Source organism: Sarcophilus harrisii, chromosome 1 (genome assembly GCF_902635505.1).
Source record: "Sarcophilus harrisii chromosome 1, mSarHar1.11, whole genome shotgun sequence".
NCBI lineage: Eukaryota > Metazoa > Chordata > Mammalia > Dasyuromorphia > Dasyuridae > Sarcophilus > Sarcophilus harrisii.
Window position 1 is genome coordinate 653,930,725 of NC_045426.1, and position 23,165 is coordinate 653,953,889.

The 23,165-nt window shown below is 39.7% G+C and overlaps 1 protein-coding gene across 4 annotated transcripts in view; it reads right to left on the reverse strand.

Moving 5' to 3' along the window:
- UHRF1 (ubiquitin like with PHD and ring finger domains 1) overlaps window positions 1-20,144 on the reverse strand; it is a 41,283-nt gene extending 21,139 nt beyond the window's left edge. Inside the window, exons 1-5 of one of the 4 annotated variants that reach the window (XM_031947803.1) lie at window positions 20,021-20,144; window positions 17,786-17,948; window positions 7,090-7,353; window positions 1,042-1,205; window positions 323-538 (exon numbers count right to left, since the gene is read on the reverse strand). In XM_031947803.1, the coding sequence (XP_031803663.1) occupies window positions 323-538; window positions 1,042-1,205; window positions 7,090-7,353; window positions 17,786-17,938 (797 nt within the window). In that variant the 5' untranslated portion in view covers window positions 17,939-17,948; window positions 20,021-20,144. The other 3 variants (XM_031947804.1, XM_031947805.1, XM_031947806.1) reach the window with 3 other exon arrangements.
- Window positions 20,145-23,165: the final 3,021 nt, after the last annotated feature.

Below are 23,165 nucleotides of genomic sequence, written 5' to 3' on the forward strand. Positions count from 1 at the left end.
GTATCAGATAGCCCACAACATTTCTAAGTGCAATCCAAAATAGATTAAAATCTGATTGGTAAATTTTTATCAAAATAAGTAAAACTACAATAAAATGAGTAGAACAGTACTTTTAAAAACTAAATCAAGCTTAAGGCCCTGCAGAATCAATTAAGTATGGTTTAGCATCCAAGGTTCCTTGGAGGGTTGATACTCATCAATCTATACTAAACGAGACTATTCTAAGGCCTCTAATTTTCAAGAAATCACCAGCTCTTCACTGGTTATTATATTGAGTTACTGTAACATCATGACATATATTCACAATGACAACGAAACTTACCCAAGCAGTAAATTTGCATAGATCTCTTTAACAGTCCTCGTTTCCCGTTTTCGAAGGATCTCAGCATCATACCAGAAGCCCCTCTCCTTGGGTTCATCAGGATTATAGTTCACCATTACAATTTGTCCAACTTCCAACTGATGCCATTTCAGTATCGTCCGGGCTCGAGCTCTTACATCTTTTGAACTCAACTTTACAACACCATTTTCTGGATAGCTTTCAAATTAAAAATATAACAATCAATTAACAGACAAACATAAAACTTTATATGGAAAACTAAACTCTCCTCCCTTCAAATGAATTATTACAAATGTATGCCAAGTTTACAAAATTATAACAAACATGTAATTTTAAGGTATGCAAAGTTCTCTATATACATTATCTCATTTGAATCCTTAAATCCTTATGAGGTAAGGTGCTCTTATCCCATTTTATAGGTAAGGAAAACTCAGAGGGCTTCCAAGAGGGTGATTTTACCCATAGTCACAATAAGCCTCTGAAGCATTACAAACACACTTCTTCTGACTCTTAAGATCAGCAATCTTTCTACAACCCCAATTAATTTTCATGCACATGTAGGAATATCCCTCTTAACTATATTTCCTTGATGTGACCCCCAAAACAGTTTTAAAAAAATCTTACACAGAGACAAACTAAATGACCCACAAAATCATCTACTTAGGGACTATTCAAAAACCACAAAACAACTCCAAACTCACTCTTCATATTTCACATGATAGATAACATCCTCTTCAGGCACTTGGCCATTTTCAATGTCACTGGATTTGCTGGCTTCTGCTCTTTCTTTCCTTGTAACATTTACCAATATGGCTTCAAACCATGCTCCCATGTTCATATCTCGGGCATCTACATATTCATTAATCTATAGATGAATAAGGAAAAGTTTTTCACTGACCTAGTTAATTTCAATTCTCAAAATTTTAACTGACTAGCCTTTTTACTGCAATTCAATACATATTAAGGACTTGTGTGCAAAACTGCTATGCTAATAATTAGGGAAGATACAAAGTTTAGGATAAGACACAATCCCTGACTTCACAAGTATTAAAATCTAATAGGGTTATATGATACAGATAAATGAAATACAAAATATATGGTAAGTACATCAGCAATATAAAACAAAATGCTATATTACCAATGTGGTAAATTTAAAAGGTTGAGCCCCTGAGATCAAACATTCATTCTTAGGTCATCCTTCAGCCAGCTACCAGAATTATTTCCATATTTGTTCTTCTTATTCCAAGCATTAGCAATGATACCAGGATATGTAATTAATACAATTGCAACCTCTAAATAATTTAGTTGGTTCAAGCCTCCCACCCCGTTTAATAAAGAATATTTATTGAATTAAGTAGAAAAGCTCCTTTTCTCAATAGTAATTGCTCATATTTCTTTACATGAAATCCCTTAATTTTCTTAGTTAGATAAACTGCAAAACTCATGAATATACAATTTGTTAAATAAAATGAGCAATAAAAGACATATTTGCAAATACTATATATGAAAAAGATGACAACTTGGAATCACCTCAAACTCTCACTGTAATAACAAGATTTCTCTTTCCTTCCAGACCACGATTTCTCCATTGTTTATTCCAGATATTGAGTAAAGTCTCAAGAATCCTTTTGGCATTCCTCAAGATAATAGTTAATTCAAAATCTCAGGAATTAAGTATTTTCTTTTATCCTCACTTTAAAACAGTCATTCCAGAATACACTCTAAACTGCCAAATCTTCCACATAATTCTTTTTATAATTATTTTTAATAATACAACTAGTTAAGACATTTCTCACAAGAAGTTTTTTCCTTACTTTCTCTCTTCTCCCCAGTTTATTTCATAGATCAAAGATAAAGAATACATTCTTTTCCCTAATTTCATAGGGAAACACCATTCAAAGCAAGGCATTGTCAATGCTTAACTTCAGCCAGCCAGGTCAAACTGCTTTACCCCAGCATTCCACTTGGCGGCTTTAAACCCAAATTACTCCACTCTCAGATGAGCCAACAATAGATCCCAGGTCGAGCCTCATTTGATCACTTTTTGGAATCCTATGGCTCAGAGTAAATAGCAATTGTTTCTGTTTTAGCCAGAAACCCTGAGATCTCCCCTCCCAGATTGATTTTATTTTTTTGATTAGGTCAAAGAAGCCATTCTTTCCTCATTTTTACCTAACCTTAATCACCAAATAGGCATTGCTTCAAACAAACTGAGACTTGCGAAAAAGCCTTAGCTCAAAAGAAGGCCAAGGTCTCCCACTGTATCTAGGACCATCTTCAGTCATCTTGATCTCTATCTTGCCACTGGATCCAGATGGCTCCAGAGGAGAGTTAAACTGGTTTCTTTGCACAACCCTCATTTAAATCTAATTCACTTGCAAGTCATGATAACTCCTTCCTGAAGTCATGATCCTTTTTGAGAACAAAAAGCAAACAACAGTCACTAACATCTTAAAGATACAGTAGCATTATCTATATGTCCCCATGAGATAACCTACCAAAGAAAGTGAATTACATTGAGAGAAAAAAGAAAGGGGCATACTGAGAAAGGGGGCAAGGGAGAAATCAGGGAAAAGCTTCATGGAAAAAGTGCTATTTGAATTATGTTTTAAAGATTGTGTAGGTATTAAACAAGCAAACAAAGGAAGGTTATTTTAATAAAGACACAAAGTTGAGTAAGCAGAAGTAAGGAATAAAAGAATCAATCAACCTGGAACACAAAATATGTGTAAGAGAATAATATAAATTAAAACTGGAAAGGTAAATTAGCATCAAATTGTGGTGACTGGAATGTCATGCAAATGAACAAACAGGACTTAAAAGACAATAAAAGACCAGGGAAATTTTTAACAACCAGACCACATCTACAAATAAAAGACATAAGAAAGAATTAAGTCAAAAAACAAGAGCAGCTCAAATTTGAGAAATTTTTTTTAGAAGTTTTGTGACACATCAAAGTATAGATGTCTGGTAGAGGCTATTCTGGATAAAAGGAGAAAGGTTCAAAACTAGAAATATATATATTTTGAAGAGTCTCCTGCATCAATGAGAATGCTTCCTCTGTGAATAGAGTCACTAAGATTGCCAAAGCAGTATGTATGACCAAGAAAAGATAAAGAGTCAGGAAGAGGAAAAAGACCAACAAAGTAAACGAGGAAAAAGAGAACTACTATAGTGAAATAAAGGGAAAATAAAATAGAGAGTAGCCTATCAGAACTTTGAGAATAGTTTCCCTAAAATGGCAGTGGCAGAGATATCAAGTTAGGTTACAAAAGTAAGGAGATGAAGCTGCTGAGGTATCAGGTACAGAAAATGTTCTCAAGATTGTCAAAAGAGAAATGAAGTGGTTGCTGGCTGAAGTAGAAATGTCAAGAGAAGGTCTGAACAGATGAGCACATCCATAGGGAAACAGAAAGCAATCTGGAGGAAAAAGGGAGAACTATTGAAGAAAAAGTCTAGAAGCCTAGAGAAAGTGATTAATAGAAAAAAATAGAACTATCAGTGTTCACCTCAGTGAAGCCTCTTCTGTAACAGAAGAAAAGAGGAGAATGATAAAGGGAAGATGATACTGAGAAGTATTGAAAAATGCAAGAGAACAGTTCAGGGAACTCACATTCAATGAACTCTATGTTTTCTGCGAAATTTTAATGGAGTTGGAGGCATAGTTGGGGAATTAAGGAGAGAAGAAAAGATTTGGAAGTCACCACAGGGAAGAGAAGGAATCTGTAAGAATAATAACTGAGAAAAAGCAGTAACAGTCAATGAAGCTGCACAACAGAAATGTGAAATGAGGGAGATCAGCCTAACATCACAACTTTCTCCAGGGATGCCCTAAAGCATAGAATTAGAAGAAGAGAAATCTTGTAGTGGAATAAGGATTAATTCCCAGGAATAAGGATTAATAGGCTGAGAGAAGAGCAAATTAGCAGGTTTTCAGGGTTCTAGAGAAATGACTAATAAAACAATATAGCATACCATGGAGTCAAGCCTGAGTATGGAAATGAAGTCAGTAAGATGCTGAAAGTGACACATCTGCTCCTCCCAAAGAGAGTTCAAAACGGGAAATTAAGAGTTGGGAATCATTGGCACTAAGTAAAACCTTAGGATGACTAAGAAAGAAATGATAAAGATAGATAAGGGGGAAAAAGCCAAAGCCAGAGTTTGAGGGACTTAGGAGAAAAAAAGGGACCATGGAAAACAAAGTAGAAATTATTTGAAAGATGGGAATACCAGAAACGTGTGTGTTATCAAACACAAAGAAATAAAAACTGTCAAGGAGAGGATGATCAAGTGAAAAAAAGAGGTCAAAGAAAACAAACAAGAAAAGACCATTAAATGTGGCTAGGAGGAGTCTCTGAGGATCAGGTTCAGAACAGAGTACTCAGGATGAAAATCAGGTTATAGGGTGACAAAGAGACAGCAAAGACAAGACAGCATGATAGAGAGGAACATCCTGGTGCTAGAAGATCTGAAGCCCACTGCTCCATTTGTCAGTGGGGTCTTGCATGAGGCCTTTTGCTGAGACTCAGTTTTTTCTTCAGTAAAATGAGAGTTGGACAAGATGACTTTAGTTCCAACTGTAAATCTATTTGAAGTAACAAGAGAAAATCAGAAGGGTAGAAAGAAGGGGTTCCTACTGTTGCTGTTTTTGTTTGAAAGATCTGGAAATCTGAGTGCCTTTCTAGGTAAAAAGGAAAATGAGGGAAAGATTAGAGATGCAAATGGAAAAAGAGTAACTGGTAGAGCAAAAAAAAAAAAAAAATGATAATAATAATAATGGGAAAGAGTCAAAAAGGGACCCCTATTTTTTAGTGACAGAAGGGACATGAAAAAAGATACCCAGGAAAATAGAAAAGTAGAAAATATGGGAAATCGCTCAAGCTGACAAATGAGATATCCAGCACTTAATGAAAGCAGTTGGCACTCATAGAACACTTTGAGGTTTGCACATTTTATCTCATTTGATCCTCAAAACAACCCTGGCTAGTAGTATTATCATTCCCATTTTACAGATAAGGAAACTGAGTCTAGAGGTTAAATGTCTTGCCCAGGTCACAAAGCCAGTGTTTCAGGCTGCATTTGAACTCTTCTCCTCGAGTGCTCTCCTCCCTATGCCACTTAATTGTCTAACAACAACATATTAAAACAACAATTTCAATTTGCTTTATGTATATTATTACATGTCTGAGATCATGCCTTAAGAGTATGCCCAAGTCTTCCCCATCTTTAAAAAGCCTTTAGCAGATTAAATTAAATTAAATTAAATTCCTAGAAAAATTCACCTACATCTGTCTTTTTTCCTCTTAGTCACTCAGCAAGCTTTTGCTATCTGAGCTTCCAACAATCTAACAACTGAAAACATTCACTCCAAAGTTATCAATGACCTCTTATGGCCAGATCTGACCATCTTTCCTATCTTTACCCTTTTTGGACATCCTCCCATATACCCAAATACAATTTCCTCTCCAGGTCCTTTTGGCACTTCTTATTCTTTGATCTCCTCTGATTTGCCTGCCCACTTCTTTTAGGGTTCCTCTGGTGGCTCATCATTCATATCACATCTTCTAACTGTGGACATTTCCCAAGGATCCCTGTCCAGACCTTATGTGCCTGGAGCATCCCAAATGTTTAATAAATCCTCTTGGTGAGAGGTAATAAGTTTAATTACTATTTCTCTGAAGATATCTCAGGTTTATTCTATATCCAGTTCCAGTTTCTTCCAGGCTTCAATCCTACATGCCTATTAAACTTTTCAATATCCCAGATATCTTGATTTAAACATGTCTAAAACAACTCTCCTCTCCCCTTCCCCCAAGTCTACCTTTCTTCCAAACTTCTCTATTTCTGTTAAGGGCACCACCATTTGTCTTTAATCTTGATTCCTCACTCTTCCTCAGTTCATATTCCAATCAAATTGTTAATTTTGCTATTCCTTCATACACAACATCATTTATATCCAATCATTCTAGCTCAGGCCATTATAACCTTTTCCCAGACTACTGCAATGGCCTCCTAATTGGTCTTCCTGCCTCCAGTGTACCACTCTAAACCATTCTCCACACAGCTGCCCACATTATTCCACAGCTTGATCAACTGCAGTGGTTTCCTGCTGTCTAGGATAAATTATAAACTCCTTTATTTTGTAAAGCCCTTCTTAAGTGGCCCTCCCCTGCCTCCTTGTAAACTATTACTTTCCACCTCCCTGCACTCCATGCTCTACCCCAACTGGCTCTGGGTCCCTCAGCACCTACTACCTGTCTCTACCCTTTGTGAAAACCTACTGTTATGTATCTCTCCTATCTCTGTCTCACAGAAGTCCTCTCTCTCCTCTTCTTAAGACAGTTTCTCAAGCCCTATTTTTCTACACAAACACTTTCCCAAGTCCTCAAAAGCTAATGTATTACCTCCTTCAACTTCCTTAAGTGTACCTTGTATTGATTTTGTACATGCATATTACGTGCATGTTGTTGCTCTCAAGAAACAGTAGGAACTGGATCATTCTCTGCACATTTCCTCAGTGCCCTGCACAAGTGCTTAATACATGATAGGCACTGAATAAGTGTTTATTGATGTATATTTGCATGCTTAGACCAGTGGTTCTTTCAGGAATGAGGATGAATTAAAAAGGAAAAGTGACTCCAGGTACATAAAAAAAGATTCACAAATGAGAGGCACAAAATAGAAGATATTAAAAAATAATATTCTAAAGAGTAACACAAACATCAAAAATTCAAAACAGAGAATTTTACCTTATAGAGGCCAAATCCTGGATCAATCCAATCTGTTGGAGCAGCTGGGCCAGGTTGCCCATCAATTTCCAGGGCTCCTTCACCATGATTGGAACTCTTATCAGATTCGCTCTGCCCTGAGCAACAGCCTGAATCAGTATCAGAAAGTTCAGAATCCTTTTCTTTACTAGGAACAGAAAGTACAGCTGGGCTTTGTCTCACTAGCAGCTGAACAATGTCATTTAGACCAACATTATAGTCAAAAAGGGAGTGCCCATCTTCCATCTGTGAAGAAAAGCAAAGACCACAGAGATGTTATTGGTAAATACCCTTTGAAACTAGAGGAAACCCCCTCAAGTTGTCCCTTCACAACATCACTTCTGTCTTTCAACCCACCTCTGCATTTGAAGGGGCCTCAGAGGCCCTCCAATCCAACCTCTAAACCTGAATCAAGACTCCCTGTACCAGACACCTGACAAATAGTTAGCCACTCTCTGCTTGAAGGCTTCTAAAAAGAGAATACACTACCTCCTGAACCAGTAACCCCACTGATAAACATCTGTAGAAAGAAGTATTTTTTCCTCATATCCAAATTAAATCTTCTTCCCTACCTCTTCCCCTACTGTTGCTAGGGTCTGCTTTCTAAGACCAGCCAGAACTAATCTAACTCTTCTTCCACATGAAGGCCCTTTCTTCAAACATTCTATCATAGAGTTTTCCAGGTTAACTTCCCCACCATTCCTTAAAAGATCCTTGAGATCCTTCACCAGTCTAGTTATTCTCCTCAAAACATTCTTTAGTTCAAAAAAATTTTTTATTTAGTTTTAAAATCAACTTATTTAAAACCTCAATACAAAAGACAAAGAAAAAAATTTCTGTGCACAGCAGAACATAAGAGATGATTCAATATATAAAGCAATAAATTTCCATCTCAAGAAAGCCTATACATGATAAATGCTACATATTATATTCAGAATATATATTTTTTTTTTTTTTGCTTCTTTGTAGAATTTTTTTTGTTCTCTGTAATGCACTTTTTAGTTAATTCCCACCCACTCCCAACCAAGAGGACTACAACTGATTAGGGACACAGCCACACACATGCATATACACCCATATTTTTCTAACTCCAACTCATTATTTCCTATTGCACAGCAATATCCCAATCTTACATTATCTAGTTATTTTAAGTAGTCTAAAACAATTATTATACTAATATGCCTGACAGTGCAATTTGATTTAACAATTTCCTTCCTAAAAAGGTAATGCCCAGACTGGAAAACAACATTCCAGATTTGATGAGTTGGGCCACATTAGGTAAAACTATCAATTTCCTTGTTCTGACCATGCCTCTCTTGAAGAACTCCAAACACTTTGTAAAAGATTCCAACACTTAGATAGTCAGATAATGCGCTGGTTGCGATTTCGAAGTAATTATTTATTTCAACTAAGACTAAGGCTGGCCCCCAGGAAAACCACAACATCTAAGGATATTCTATTTTTTGGTTTTGTATCACACTGCTAAGGAACACCATCTAAATGTGCCCAGTTCCCTACCTCTCCACAATGGTGTGCTTATAAAATTAATTTTTGAAAAGTCAAAACTCTCTTTGTCGCTATTACGTGGGTTCTTATTAGATCTGGCAAAAGGGCCTATTAAAATCTTTTGGGATCTTGACAGAGTGATTCAATGTTAGCCCTTTTCAAAAAAGCCCTGTAAGGAAGCAGTGTCATTATTATCTTAATTCTGCAGATAGGGAAGCAGACCCTGCAAGCATTAAGAAATTTGCACAAGGTCACACAGTCAGTAGTATAAGAGAACACAAGTCAAAGAGCATTTATTAAATGCTTACTATGTGTCAGAAAATGTCCATAGTCGTGACTCTTTCCAACAATGAGATGATTGAGGCCAGTTCCAATGATCTTGTGATGATGAGAGCCATCTACACCCAGAGAGAGGACTGTGGGAACTGAGGGTGGATCACAACATAATATTCTCACTCTTTTTGTTGTTTACTTGCATTTTGTTTTCTTACTCATTTTCTTTCCTTTTTTTGATCTGATTTTTCTTATGCAGCAAGATAATTGTACAAATGTTTACATATATTGGATTTAACATATTTTAACATGTATAACATATATTGGATTGTTTGCTATCTAGGGAAGGAGATGGGGGGAAAGAGGGGAAAATTTGGAACACAAGGCTATACAAGGGTCAACATCAAAAAATTACCTGTACATATGTTTTGAAAATAAAAAGCTTTCAAAAAAAAAAAAAAAAGAAAGAAAGAAAATGTTTATAGTGTACAACACATAGTAATACATAATTATAATTATATTATAATATAATTGTATTACATTATGTAAACATAATGGAGATGTGGAAAAAACCCCAGATTGCTTTGATTTCAAATCTGCTGGATTACCTTTGTGACACAGTTGATCTCTCTGGTTTTCTTAACTATAAAATGAGAAGGGTCCAACTAGAATTCTTTCCTTTTTTATATCTTATTATCCTAGCAAGATTTAGAACTAGCAATCAAACTCATATCTCTTTATTCCAAGTCCAGCATTCTTTCTAATATACCTGGTTGCCTCTCCATATCATCATTGCCATAAGTACAAGAGTATCCCTCTCCTGCCAATCCATGTCCATCATCTTCCTTCAAGATACAGTTCAAACTACAAAAAGCCTTCCCTGATTGAAAGTATACTTTACAGGACCAGGAGATCATTATATACTTCAACAACATTATATGATGTTCAATTCTGATGGACTGGCCATCTTCAGCAATGAAACGAACCAAATCAGTTCTAATGGAATAGTAATGAACTGAACCAGCTACACGCAGCGAAAGAACTTTGGGAGATGACTAAGAACCATTACATTGAATTCCCAATCCCTCTATTTTTGCCCACCTGCATTTTTTGATTTCCTTCACATGCTAATTGTACAATATTTCAGAGTCCAATTCTTTTTGTACAGCAAAATAACAGTTTGGACATGTATACTTATTTTGTATTTAATTTATACTTTAATATATTTAACATGTATTAGTCATCCTGCCATCTAGGGGTGGGGGTGGGGGGAAGGAGGGGAAAAATTGGAACAAAAGGTTGGCAATTGTCAATGCTGTAAAATTACCCATGCATATAACTTGTAAATAAAAAGCTATTAAAAATTTTAAAAAATAATAATAAAGTATGCTTTAGCCTTTACTTCACCACTTACTATCAGGAAATTGATATTTGTTATATACTTGTACTTTGTGTATGCAACCTTTGCCTTGTTCACTGAATAAAACTGTAAAACTTTGTCTTAATTTTTTATTTTCCTGACAACATCTAAGGAAGGACCACTCAAATTAACCAATCAGATCACACTCATGCCAATCAAAGTTTGCAGAGATCAAATGATCAAAGTCAGAGCCAGTAAGAAAGAGAATTAGGACCCAAGCTTCCAATATTCCAAATTCAGTGCTATTTACTTTAAATCCATGATGTCATTCTTAAATGAGTCACCTGAATGGCCAAGTTCATCAGTCAGTCATTTCAGGGGGAGGTAATTCTTCACTACTTCTAAAAATAACTGATACTTCATCTTTGGACATCTCAGAATTGTTTGTAAACCTTAAAGTGCCATATAAATGTCAGTTAGCCTCACCTTATTAGGCGAAAATGATACCAAGGGACTCGTCCACTTCTAAGAATACAATCTTGAGCTAAATTACTAAATGCAAACAACATATGCAATAGATACATGTTTCAAAATACATCCCTGACTACTGAACTATCAAACTGAAGTTGCTAATAGTTTCTTAAGCACTTCACCTAAATTGTCCCATTCAATTCTCACAAAATCCCAGTGAGGGGTACTGGGTACTGCAGATAGTCCCATTTTTCAGATAAGAAAACAAGACTCTTAGAGAAGCATAGTGACTTGCCCAGGGCCACCCTATAATTAAAAAGGGGGATAGCAAGTGAGGACTCCTTGATTACAAGGCCAATCTTTTCCATTAAGCCATGTTGTCTCTAATCAAGTTCTCATTAGAAATAACAGAGAAGTAGGGGAAATCTTTGCACAAATGGACACAGACTGAAGCAGAACTAAGAAAAAAACATATACAATGAACACCACAATGGAAATGGAAAGAATATCCATAATAAAACAATCAAAACTAAATGTTACGAAATTACCAAGACCCAGCCTGGCCCCAGACATGAAGGGAATGAAACACTACCTACGTTGTCAGACTTTCTCAATGTTCTTTGTTGTTAGGAATGATTCCCTGTGAGAGATAGGGAGGAAATCTAAGTGTTGTTAAAAATAGAAGACATCAAAAATATTTTTAAAAAATAACACGTTTCTTCATTTAACAAGTAATGAACTCCTATGAGCACAGGTGGTACTTGTGATAAGACATACATCAAACATTTAAACTATCTATGCTAGGCCTTGATTAACACCAAGTGGTTGTGCCTTAACATAGTCCACTTTACCATTAAAGAATTCAAAAGGGAAGGTTAATTTCCTATTCAAGATAAAACTGAAACACAGCTTAGATGTAACTAAAACATTCATTGTCAATTAATGCCACTAAAGTCTAATCCATAGAAGTAAAACCTCCATAGCTTCTGTCATGAGTTCTTAGAAACAAAATGAGTCTCAGAACCAGATATTTCACAAAAGTTATTTTAAACTCAAACTCATGGGCATACACGAAACATGAGTATATATGTGTGATCAGGTGTAATGGCACATTCAGCTCACTCTACAGTTAATTATTATTTGGGCAACAGAAAATTATTAACTTACTAAAGCAATCTGTATGGAAGGAAGAAAAAGAGTTGATCCATTTCTTCTACCAAGAGATGGAGGATACTAAACAAAAGTCCTAGATAGATGGCTTAAATATCTATGTGTAGAACACAAAAGCTACTAAAATCAAATCAGATTATAGATTAGTAAATCTGTAATAGTATTTTAAAACCCATCAAGAAACTGCCATTAGATATTGATTTCTTTGAGCAAAGATTTTATCCCTGGTTTGGGGTGGTAATTTTCTTAAATGGGGAAGAGAAGAAATTGGGGGGAGAAAGGGACAAATTTTTAAAAAAGGAAAAAAAAAGGTCATTGAATGGTTTTAAAAATAGTGAAGTGAAGAGAATTTGTAGGGAGACAGACAAATGGGATAGCTTTAGAACATATTGAACTATATGCTTTCTTTCCCTTAAAAAGCAAGTTATTTATAATATCCAATTTTACAAACAAGGCTCCTTTTCAGTTCTTTGCATATGAAATTATATGGTAATTGCTGAACAAAAAACAAAAACTATTTTTAAAATCCCTAATCAAACATTTTAAATAGAATAATAAATTAATGCTTTAGCTAAGAATGTGTTTTTAAAATTAAAATTAAAATCCTTTCTAACTAAGATGGAAGTAAGATGGAAAGCCTAGAAGCAGCAGCTTCATTCCTCTAAATGTAAAAATAAGGAGAAACTGCTTGGGGCAGCTCCTACTAAAGTTTCATATCAAAGATAAACTTCAAGAAATGTTGGTTCCTAACGAATAATGACTAGAAACCCCACCTTCAGTGAATGCAATCTCCTCAATGTGTAAAATGAAAGAGTTGGACGACATGGTTCTTGAAGGGTCTTCTAGCTCCACAAATAAAGGCATCTCTGTAAACAAATCAGACTAGCAGGTTGTGGCATGAGTACAGTGAACAAACACTGGCAGGCCAATCAAGTAACTTAAAGATATACATCATGCTTTCTCCAAATCTTTCTTTAGGCTAAGACTATATCAAATTTTACCCACAAATTGAGACTTCCCAACAAAAGAGGCCTAAATCAGGGGGAGCTGCAGGAACGGTGAAAAGGGACAGGAAGTAGAACTCTTACTCCCAACACAGGGAAGAAGAAATTGAAATCCAGAAGCTAGGGTGACTACAGCTCAATTCTATCTTCATTCTACCAAGTTATTTCTAAGGGAAACCCTTCCAGATTTTCTCATGGTGGTCATATTTTACACTCTACCAACCTAACCTCTAATAGCTTAAAACATATTCAGGATTTGCAGGAATACAATTTGGGCTGCTGCTTAGCAAGACAAGCAGATACAGGAAGCTGAAGTTTTCATTACCTTTCCACAACTATGTGAACTCAATATGATACACAGGTTTAATACAGAAGATACAGAAGACTGTCTCTTTCCTAAGGGGCTTTTTAAAATGCCTACACATCAATATCCCAACAGACATTTACCTGCCATTTAATTTCAGTTAAATACAAAACAATGTCTGAAGAGCCACTTTTAGCTAACAAGTTTGCCCAAACATCTAGCGCCTCAATAGGCTATAAAAAATCACACAAACTGTGGCACAGTATAGTAACAAGTAAGTGATATCAGGAGTCAGAGGATGATCTTAGTTCCAATCCTGGATCTGCTCCATAATACTTATGTGATTTTAATCAAGTTTTCTCTGGGCCTTAGTTTTTTCACATATAAAAACATGAGACACTGGATATTGCTGGAGGAGCTATGAGAAATCAAAACCATTGATTCACATGCTTATGATAAGACTTGTAAATGTGTTTACCAGTTCTATAAAACAATTTGAAATTAAGCAAGAAATGTTACTGATCTATCTATATTCTGTGACCCACATATTCCATCAGTAGAAAAATATGTTTCAAGGAAATTAACAACTAGAACATAAACCTTTGTCTCAAAATGCTCCGATCGGCATAATTTACAGCAAAGAAATTCGCAACAGTAGGGGAATGACAACATCTGACAACCCATGAAGGAAATGGGCTATTAATCCCCTATAAAGAATGATGACGAGGAATTCAGAGGAAACATGGAAAGGCGTATTTAAAATGATACAGTGGACAAAGAAGAGTCACAAGGACAATATACAGCAGTGCAACAAAGTAAACAAAGTCAGCATGGAGGCAACAAAACTCTAGTCAAGTACAACTGCCAAAATCAGTCCAGGATTTTTTAAAGTTAAAGGAGACATCTTCTCTGGTTAAAAGCATATAACTGTATTTCAGGGAATGTGAGATGAGGAGGTGGGTTTGCTTGTGTCAAAAAAAACCAGATTAATATTTTAAATTTTTAACAACCCTATGGATAGCTACAAAAACGTGGGGTTAAAAAATAAATAAAAGGACAGAATTAGATTAGGGGTTCCCTAGGGACCTATCCAGCAATCAATCGCAACAAGTTGTTACCAAAATATAAATATGAGCAAAATAACAAAAAGGATTCTCTATAGCAGAGCCTCCTTAGCCACAGAAGGAATCAAGTTCAGCTCTCCTACTCCTGAAAAGTCCACAAAGTAGAACCTTAAGAGAAGATGAGGCTTCTCAAGCTTTTCCCCCCTTAAAATAGCTATCACTTCCTAAGAGTACTGGTATATTAAAGCCTCCAAGAAAAATTATTTGACAGGTAGTATGCAGTGCTATAAATGCATTTACTTCAAAAAACACTTACAATTAACCCACAATAGGCTATGAAGATTGATGAAACATTAGTATACTTATTAAAGGCTCAATATTCCTATGTACAAAAATGTTCAGAGTAATATTTTATATATATATATATATATATATATATAATATATATATATATAAAACAATAAAAACATGAGTCCAAAATGATATGCCTATAATTCACAAGGTATCAAAATCAAATAATATATTTTGCCTCAAACATTAATGGATTTAAAGTTTGGAATACCATTTGAAACATACCACAAAAAAGTGGGGAGGAAGGAAAAAGGAAGTCTGAGGTATTTAACACTGCAATTTTCTAGCAAATATAAATTTAATTTCTTATTACACCTAATAGAAGTATGCAAAAGAGAAGTTTCAGGATTTTCCTAAATACTTACATTCTTATGATCTTACTGTTCTAATTTTTCTAATAGTTAATCGAAGCAAGGTGGCACATATCTTGAGTTTCTGGCTTTGGGGAGGCCAACACTAATGGATCTCTTGAGTTTGGAAGTTGAGTTGCAAGAAGGCTGAACCTCATCTACCCTGGATAGTGCCCTTGGGGACACCACATGGAGCAAACTGCCACGAGAGTGGTTCCAAGGAAAACCAAACTAGGCCAAATGGGAAAAAAGGGGCAGAGAAAAGCTTTTGTGCAAATCTGAAGTGAGATCCAATCTCTGACCAGCCCCTTCACTTTTAGCCTGGGCAAGATAAGGAGATTCAATTTCAAAAACCAAAACCAGCAAAAAGAAACTCCTTCCCCCCAAACCAGACAATAGTCCTGACATATCACATTCCCCAATTAATGTAATCACAGAAAGCATATGAACCTAATTAAAGGTATTTCCTTCCCTTTTTAGTGCCTCCAAAATGCTATTTCAAATTGGATTCTAAGTAGCTCTAAAAAAAAAAAAATCATACCTGTGTAGGAAGCAGCAATGACAAAAGTGTTCTAATAATAATTCACATTTCTATAATAGACTCTTCCCTAGCAAGGCAAGAAGAGGGTGAGAAAAACAACAAAACCTGTAACAGTGAAAACATTTTTGTTTTCAACTTGACCAGTGTGAAAAGCTGGATAAGTTGTGTTGTACACAGAAATACAGCTCAACACTCTCTATCGTATGCTCTGATGCCTCATTGTGGCATGAAGTTACTACTGTACTGGAGTAAGGAGCCTATCAGTTCACCACAGTCACTCTCAGGTGCTAACCAAGCTCTAAAGGCTATACAGACATCCCATATGCAGGATGAATTCTTTGTCCAAGGACCAGCCAAGTTCAGATAGCCCTATCATCAGAAGACTAGCCAGCAGTATGAACTTTTCAACCAAATAACTAAGGAAAATCACCTCATAAGACAGGAGGGGTAGCCTCTCTGGATTAATGGAAAAAATACCCTCACCAATAAATTATGGACTCTTGAGAAACTGAAATCTAATTGAAGCTATAACGTGTGACAAGACTTTTAACAAAATGTCAATATAATAAGAGGATCCATCCAAAACCAGGTTCACAAAATCAACTCAGCAAAAAACAAGAGCACCCACTTAGCAGACTGTGTCAACGGCTAAGGAAAATAACAAAGTTTAGATAAAACATCCTTCCTAATATCATGTAGCTAATAGTCCAGATGATGCTAATTTAAAATGTCATAGAAAGAGATAAATCAAAAGGAACACAAAAGAGAGAAGGAAAGAGCGAGCCAAAACCACTAGTATATTTTGGTATCCCATTACTTATATATCAACTTTTATTTACCAAGCATTGGCACAAATTGAATAAATCATAAGGTAGGTCAGTTAAAGAATATCACTGTGATGTTAAAGAAAGAACTGACAAATGTCAGACCAAGAATTCAGAGAAAACAAATGAACTGGAAAGAGAATAATCATAATAACCACCATGATGAAAACTCAATAAAACAAAGCATATGAAATTAATGAAAACTTTAAATGAAAGGAAGCATTTGAAATTAATGAAAACTCTAAAAGGTTCCTGAATTTGGATTACAAACAATAATGAATAAGCTTCTTTTTTGACAGAAGACAATTAAAAAAAAGACAGAAAACCTTAAATGCCCAGTCTCAGGTATGCTTGTCAGAACTGACGATTTTGTTTTAACCATTTCTTTCTTGGGGAGAAGTTTGGAGGTGAGACCACTAGTGCCAAAAACAGAAATAATCCCCCCCCCCAAAAAAGATTTGAAAATAATGATGCAAATTAACATGCCAATGGTGAACAATATATTCAAATGAACAAAATCTTTTTTCTCTTAGCACTGCCATTTTCATAAGCATTTTGAAATTGTACTTTCAGGAGGAAAAAGAAATGAATCACTTAGTCCCTAGTTCCAATAATAGGGAGTCACCACAGAATCCATGCCAAGCTTTGGGAATTCATGAATCGCTAGATGGCAGCATAATCCTGTTTCCATTCTAAGTCAAAAAGGTGGAAAAAAAAAAGGCGGGCATTTAAGCGGACAAACATTCAACTCTACTATAGTGATGCTGACTATCCATGTTCCCCTGTGCTCCCACCAACACAAATGTGATACCTTTATTGCTAAATTCTTGTAAAAAAAAAAATGAATTGAAGGAACCATCTCAGAGTCTTACATCAAACTCAAGCTCCCTTTCGTTCTAGAATCCCTTGGCACAGAGTACCAAGACCGTTTTTTTTTGTTTGTTTGTTTTTTAAGACAAGGGAACACACCCTTTTATTATACTTTGGTCTCAATAGAGAGCAAAGGTTTTATTTATACTCCTAGAGGGTTATTAAGGTAGTTTTCCTTCAAAGACACTTCATTAGCTCTTAATTGACCCTGAAAATTGTTCTGTACACCATAGAAAGAATTCTTTGGGACAAGGGACTTAAAAGGACATTGAAAAGGGGGGGAAAGGGGAAAGCAAATCACAAATACTTTAGGGAAACTCAAATTCTAATGGACCTTACTACTTTCTTTTGCCTCATTCAGATACCTCCAACAATAATGATAATAGTTTATACAGCATTTATTAGGCACAGTACTAATGGTATCACAATTGTCATTTCATTTAATCGTCACAACAACCCTGGGAGGTGGGTGCTATTATTAGCCCCATTTTACCGATGAGGAAACTGAGGCAGAGGTAATAATTGTAGAGGTTCCTCCTTTGCAGGCCTCTTGATGGAAAAAAAAGTCAGAAGGGGGAAGGGCAGTTTACCTGTTTGCCCCGATAAAAAAGCCTTTGTCTCCCTGGTTCCACCGTGAACACTTCCTGGATTTTCAACCTTAGCTCTTCCACCTTGGTGAGCTTAGAGAGAGAGTCTACCCGGTGGGTCTCCTTGCCATCCATGGTGCGAACCTGGATCCACATGGTGGTAGCTCTGCGGAAAGGAAGGAAAGAAAAAAGGAAGAGAAGGGAAAGATAAAAGAGTAAGGAAAGAAGTAAAGTGTAAGAGGAAAGGAGAAGAGAAAAGGATAAGAAGGAAAAGAAACGATAAGAAAAAAGGATCCAAGGAAAGGGGGAAAGTAAAGAAAGGAAAAAAAAAAAAAAGGAAAGCAAAGAGAAAATAAGAGGGGAGCAGGAAATGATGGAAAGATGGTAAGGAAGAAAAATATAGTGGAAGGAAGAAAAAAGGTGGGAGAAAGAAGTAAAGGAAAATAGAAGTAAAGAAAAAGGAAGGAAGGAAGGAAAGAGGAAGGGAAAGGGGAAGGCGGCGGGGAATCTGAGAAAGGGTCAGCGCTCCCACTCACCCCCCGCCCGCCGGCCCGGGGGGCCCCCCCCCCCCCCCGAGGCTTAGGGGGGCGGGTCCCATGCCTTGCCCCCACCCGCACCGTCCTCTCAGGGTCTTCCACAAGGTACGCCCCGCCCCTGGCCCGCCCAGGACTCACCTCCTGGGGAGGGGTCCCAGCTCGCGGGCCGGCGCGAGCTGAGGTGGTCTCTAGCCAGCTTGCCCAGGCTCGCCCGATCCCACCATGGATTCCCCCCTCCGCCCTCCAAGGTCGCGCGCGCATTCCGCCCCCCAACCCCCCCATAGGAGAGAGAATCAATGAACGCTCTCAACCTAGCCCCCGCCCTCACCCCCATGCCTCTCCACTCCGGACCCACTTCCCCTCAGTCTAGTCCCGAAGCCTCCGCACTCGTTATTGGCTAGCTTTGCCTTACACGCCCCGCCCCGCTCAATCCCATTGGAAGAGGCCCAGGGAAAGGCGGTGTCAACTAGCAATGGCGCGCGAAGTGGCTCTCCGCGCCACAATTGAAATTCGCACTTTCGCCAAGAGTCCTGATCCCGCGATATCATGCAAATGAGCCATCACTTCCTAAGAGGGGATAAGGAGTGGGATGCTAGTGCTAGACACAAGGCTTTGAAACTACTTTACTACGCCCTTGGCACCCAGGGAGCCGTAAACACTAAATGGTGGTACCCGTCCCCACAAGGGCTGCAGCTCTGAATGACTCCTAAAGAAGGAAAGTGGAGCTTCCCCCCTTTCTCTTGTGATGGCAACTAGCCCCGAATAACCCCCCCAAAAAAATAGTAATGGAAGCTTGGCCACGGTAGACGGCTGGCACAAGAACCCCCGCCGTAGCTGGGGCGTGATGCCCCCCAAAGGGCACTGCTGCCCGATGCTTCTCACCCTGAAAGGCCCCTGGCATTAGCTATCCCACAGGAAGGAGGTGGTGGATGCTCAAGCACTGGTTGCCCACCCATAGCGGATGATCCTGGATGTCTCCCTAAGAATAAAGATAAGCCTCCGGCCCCCGAGATGGGTGGCAGAATTGGGTGGCCCACAATACAGTGGGCCAAGCAGCCCTTTCCCGGGGTCCTCAGGAAGCCTCGGGGGACTCCGCGGACTGGAGGCTGGGCAGCGCCCGGGAAAGGCCAGTTCTGAGGGTGGTGCCGGATGCTCCGGTGGTACCCAGAGAAGCCGTCCTCCCAAACAACTTCAGTGCCACATGGGCCTTATCAGTAAGCTGAAAACTAGGCTAAGGCAGGGCCGCCACTCGTAGAGTGCGCCCGTACAGTACTAGAGGGTCCTGCCTTTGCCCCTCCTGGGAGGATGCAGAACAAGGGCCCTCGTTCAAGTCCTTTCTCCTCCCAATCCCCGGCTCTGCGGAATTAGCCGTTCCTCGTTCTAGCCCCGTTTGATCCCTGCCACTGTATAAAGCTGGCAAGTGAGCGGCAGCGGCAGAGGAGTCGGACCCGCGAGGGACGGCCCCGTAGCTGGCCCTGCTAAGGCAGCCCTCGCCCGGCGGGGACTCGCCAAACAGCCGATTGTCCGGGGCTGAGTAACTCTCAGCCCCCGGAGTTTTCTGCGATCTCCGGGCGCGGGAACTCCGGGAGGAACTCCCACTTACAAAGTTCCCGGGTTGCACTACCGTCCGTCCAATCCCAGAAAAACAAAAATGCACGTCCAGTCCGGGGAGCGTAGCCCGGAGCTGTGACAGACAACTCACCTCCGCCCGCGGCGCTCCCAGCTGCTCTGCAATTTCCCGCGAAAGCCCCGGTTTGTAGCTTGGCGCTGAAAAACCCCAGCCCGGGCTTGCAGTCCCTGATTGGCCACCTCGTGGCGGGAATTAAAAAAGAGGGGTGAGGAGGCCCGCCTCCTCCGCCCCCCAGCCCCATCCGGGGCCCCTCGCCCCTCCCCTCCTGCACCCGAGAGCCTGCGAGGCGCCAGCTAAGTGGGGGAGCCCAGAGCAGCTGGGCCACTGCGGCGGCCCCAGGTAGCTCCGCCGCTGCCGCTGCTGCTCTTGCTCCGGTTCCTGCTGGGACCGAGCCAGTGCACAAGTAGGCACTGCCACCCGCACAGTCCCAGCAAAGGCGCCGCTGGGAACTGGACCTGGGCCAGCAGAGGCGAAACCCGAGCTCCCCGCGTTTGCGGCTCCTTGGCTTCAGCTCCGAACTTGAGACAGCCCTCTCCTGCCCCATCACTTGGGGGGGTTGGGGGCGTGGGGGCGACCATCTGGTCCTGTTTTGACACAAGCAACCCCCCTGCCCAGACACTCCCAAGACGCCCCGCTTCCTTCCTTCCACTCCTACACAAAGACCCCGAAAAGAAAAGGGACCAGGGACAGGTGGTGTGCGGTTATCACTTGCCGGAAGCTTTTAAACTACTTGCCCAATTTACCCATTCCACGGTCGCTCCACCCACCCTAAATTTCCAACCTTATCCAACCTCCCTCTGCAGGCCCAACCCTGGGCTCCAGCCAGGCCGAGCCTGTAGGGGCCCGCCTTGCTCCCTAGGACCCCTGCCTCCCCTCCCCCCGCTTTTAGTTTCCCGCCCGTGAAGGCCGTTTTGTACTGTTCTTGCCCATGCAACGGCGGTGCCTACAGCTCTCCCTAGGACGGGATACTTAGGGCTCTGGCGGCTTTTCCAGCCCTGAATTGTTGCAACATTCGTTCTGCACTAAGCACGTGGCCTTTAGCTGCTCCCAACCTTAGCTCTCAGACCCTGGGCCTGCAGAGCCTGCTGGCGCCAGGCGAGCAGATGGGCCCTTGCGCCATTCTCCAGCGGGCCCGGCTCTTTTCCCGCCTCTGCGCCTGCTGTTCCTAACACGGAATGCCCTGCCCCCCTCCTTTCCTCTACCCCTTCTGCAAGCCCCGGATCAAGTCCTGCCGCTCTGGGAAGTCTTGTCTGAGCTGGGAAGGATTCTTATTTGGAGATCTTGGCCTCCCGGCCTCCTGCCGGGCTCCCTTAGCGCTCAATTTACTCCTGTGGGAAGGTATTCTGGAGCCCCAGGAGTCAACCGCGGACAGGTCTAGCATAAGAGTGGATATCTGCTCAGTAACTACGCGCTGAATTGAACTGAAATAATTCCATGTTCAAAGGACCGTCCATCCTTGGCCATAAGAGGGGATCCACACTGCTAGGGCCACAGACGCCCCCCACTTATCAGCCTGATCGCTTCCAAAAGGAAGGGAACCTTCGGGAGGCTAGAAAGATTTCTTTGTCAGAGCCTCCCAGTTCATGCCTTTTGTTGCAATAAAAGAGGGTACCACTTAGAAGTATTTGACTACTTATATTCACTGAAATTCATACGTGAATTCTGGAATCAAAGAGAATTGGAGCTGATAGGATCTCAAAGACCACTCAGTCCAGGCCCTCCCTGACATGAGGTTCAGTACAGTGGTTTGCCCTGAGAAAGCATTTTTAAATGCTCCACCTATTCTATGAATTTTTTCCACAATGTTTCTAACTAGTTATTACTCAACCATTACCGGAGAACTTACAAAGTGGCAAGGCATTTAAAGCTATTGACAAGTTACTCTTCCACCCTCCAATATCTGAGACTGAGATCAAACCTATAGGGAATCCACAGATGATGGCTTGGTCAACTCCAGTCAAATGAGTACTGGGAAAGCAGGGCCCTGCCTCCCTGTACAAATCAAGTGGTTAGAGATATAATTTATCTCCCTACTTCCTCCAGTCTCTCCCCTCAGTAATCAACAGAGAGGAATTCTTGTTGTTCAGTCATTTAACTTGTATGGGACGCTTCGGTAGTCCCATTTGGGATTTTCTTGGCAGAGATTCTGGAGTAGTTTGCCATTTTCTTCATTTTTGTAGATAAGGACCTGAGGCACACAGGATCAAGGCCACCCAGCTAGTGTCTGAGACCAGTTTTTAACTCAGGAGGATGTCTTCCTGATTCCAGGCCTGGCACTCTATCCATTGCTCTACCTAGATACTTTTGAGATAAATGATAAAGCACTGGAAAGAGATAGACAATCTATCTAATTCAAACCTGCTTTTGTCACTACCTGTGCAATCTTAGCCAAGTCAGTTAGGTTCTTTGGACCTCAATTTCCCCATCTGTAAAATGTTGAATTCCAGGTCCTTATCTAGCTCTAAATCTGTGATCCCGTCTCGAGCTGCCAAAATAGTTGTCTTCTAAAACTCATCTAACCATAGCACCTACCTCTCACAATTAAAGAGATAATAAATTATAATTCAAACCTTAACCTGCCAAATAAATGCTGGCTATGCTTATTATCATCATTATTATTCCTCAAGTCAAATAGCTTCAAGTTGCTCTAATAGCCTCTAGGATAACATATACATCCTCATCTTCACATTCAAGGTATTCTTCAATATAGCTCCTAACTACTTGCTCAGTCTTATTTCATCTTACTCTTCTCCACATTTTCTTTATTCTAAGGAAAGTGGCCTGCATTTCTAGTCATATGAAAAAGTGCTTAAAGCACTATTGATTAGATAAAAGCAAAGTAAGACAACCCTGAGGAACTACTTCACATTTCTCAGATTGGCTAAGATAACAGGAAAAGATGACAAATGTTCAAGGGGATGTGAGAAAACTGAGATACTAATGCATTCTGGAGAGCAATTTGGAATTATGTCCAAAGGTCTATAAAACTGTGGACACCCCTTTGATACAGCACTGCCACTACTAGGTTTGTATCCCAAACAGATCATTAAAAAGGGAAAAGGTCCCACATATGCAAAAATGTTTGTAGCAGCTCTTTTTGTAGTGGCAAGGAACTGGAAACTGAGTGGATGCCCATCAGTTGGGGAATAAAGTTATGGTATATGAAAGTAATGGGATATTATTGTTCTATAAGAAATGATGAGCAGGCTGGTTTCAG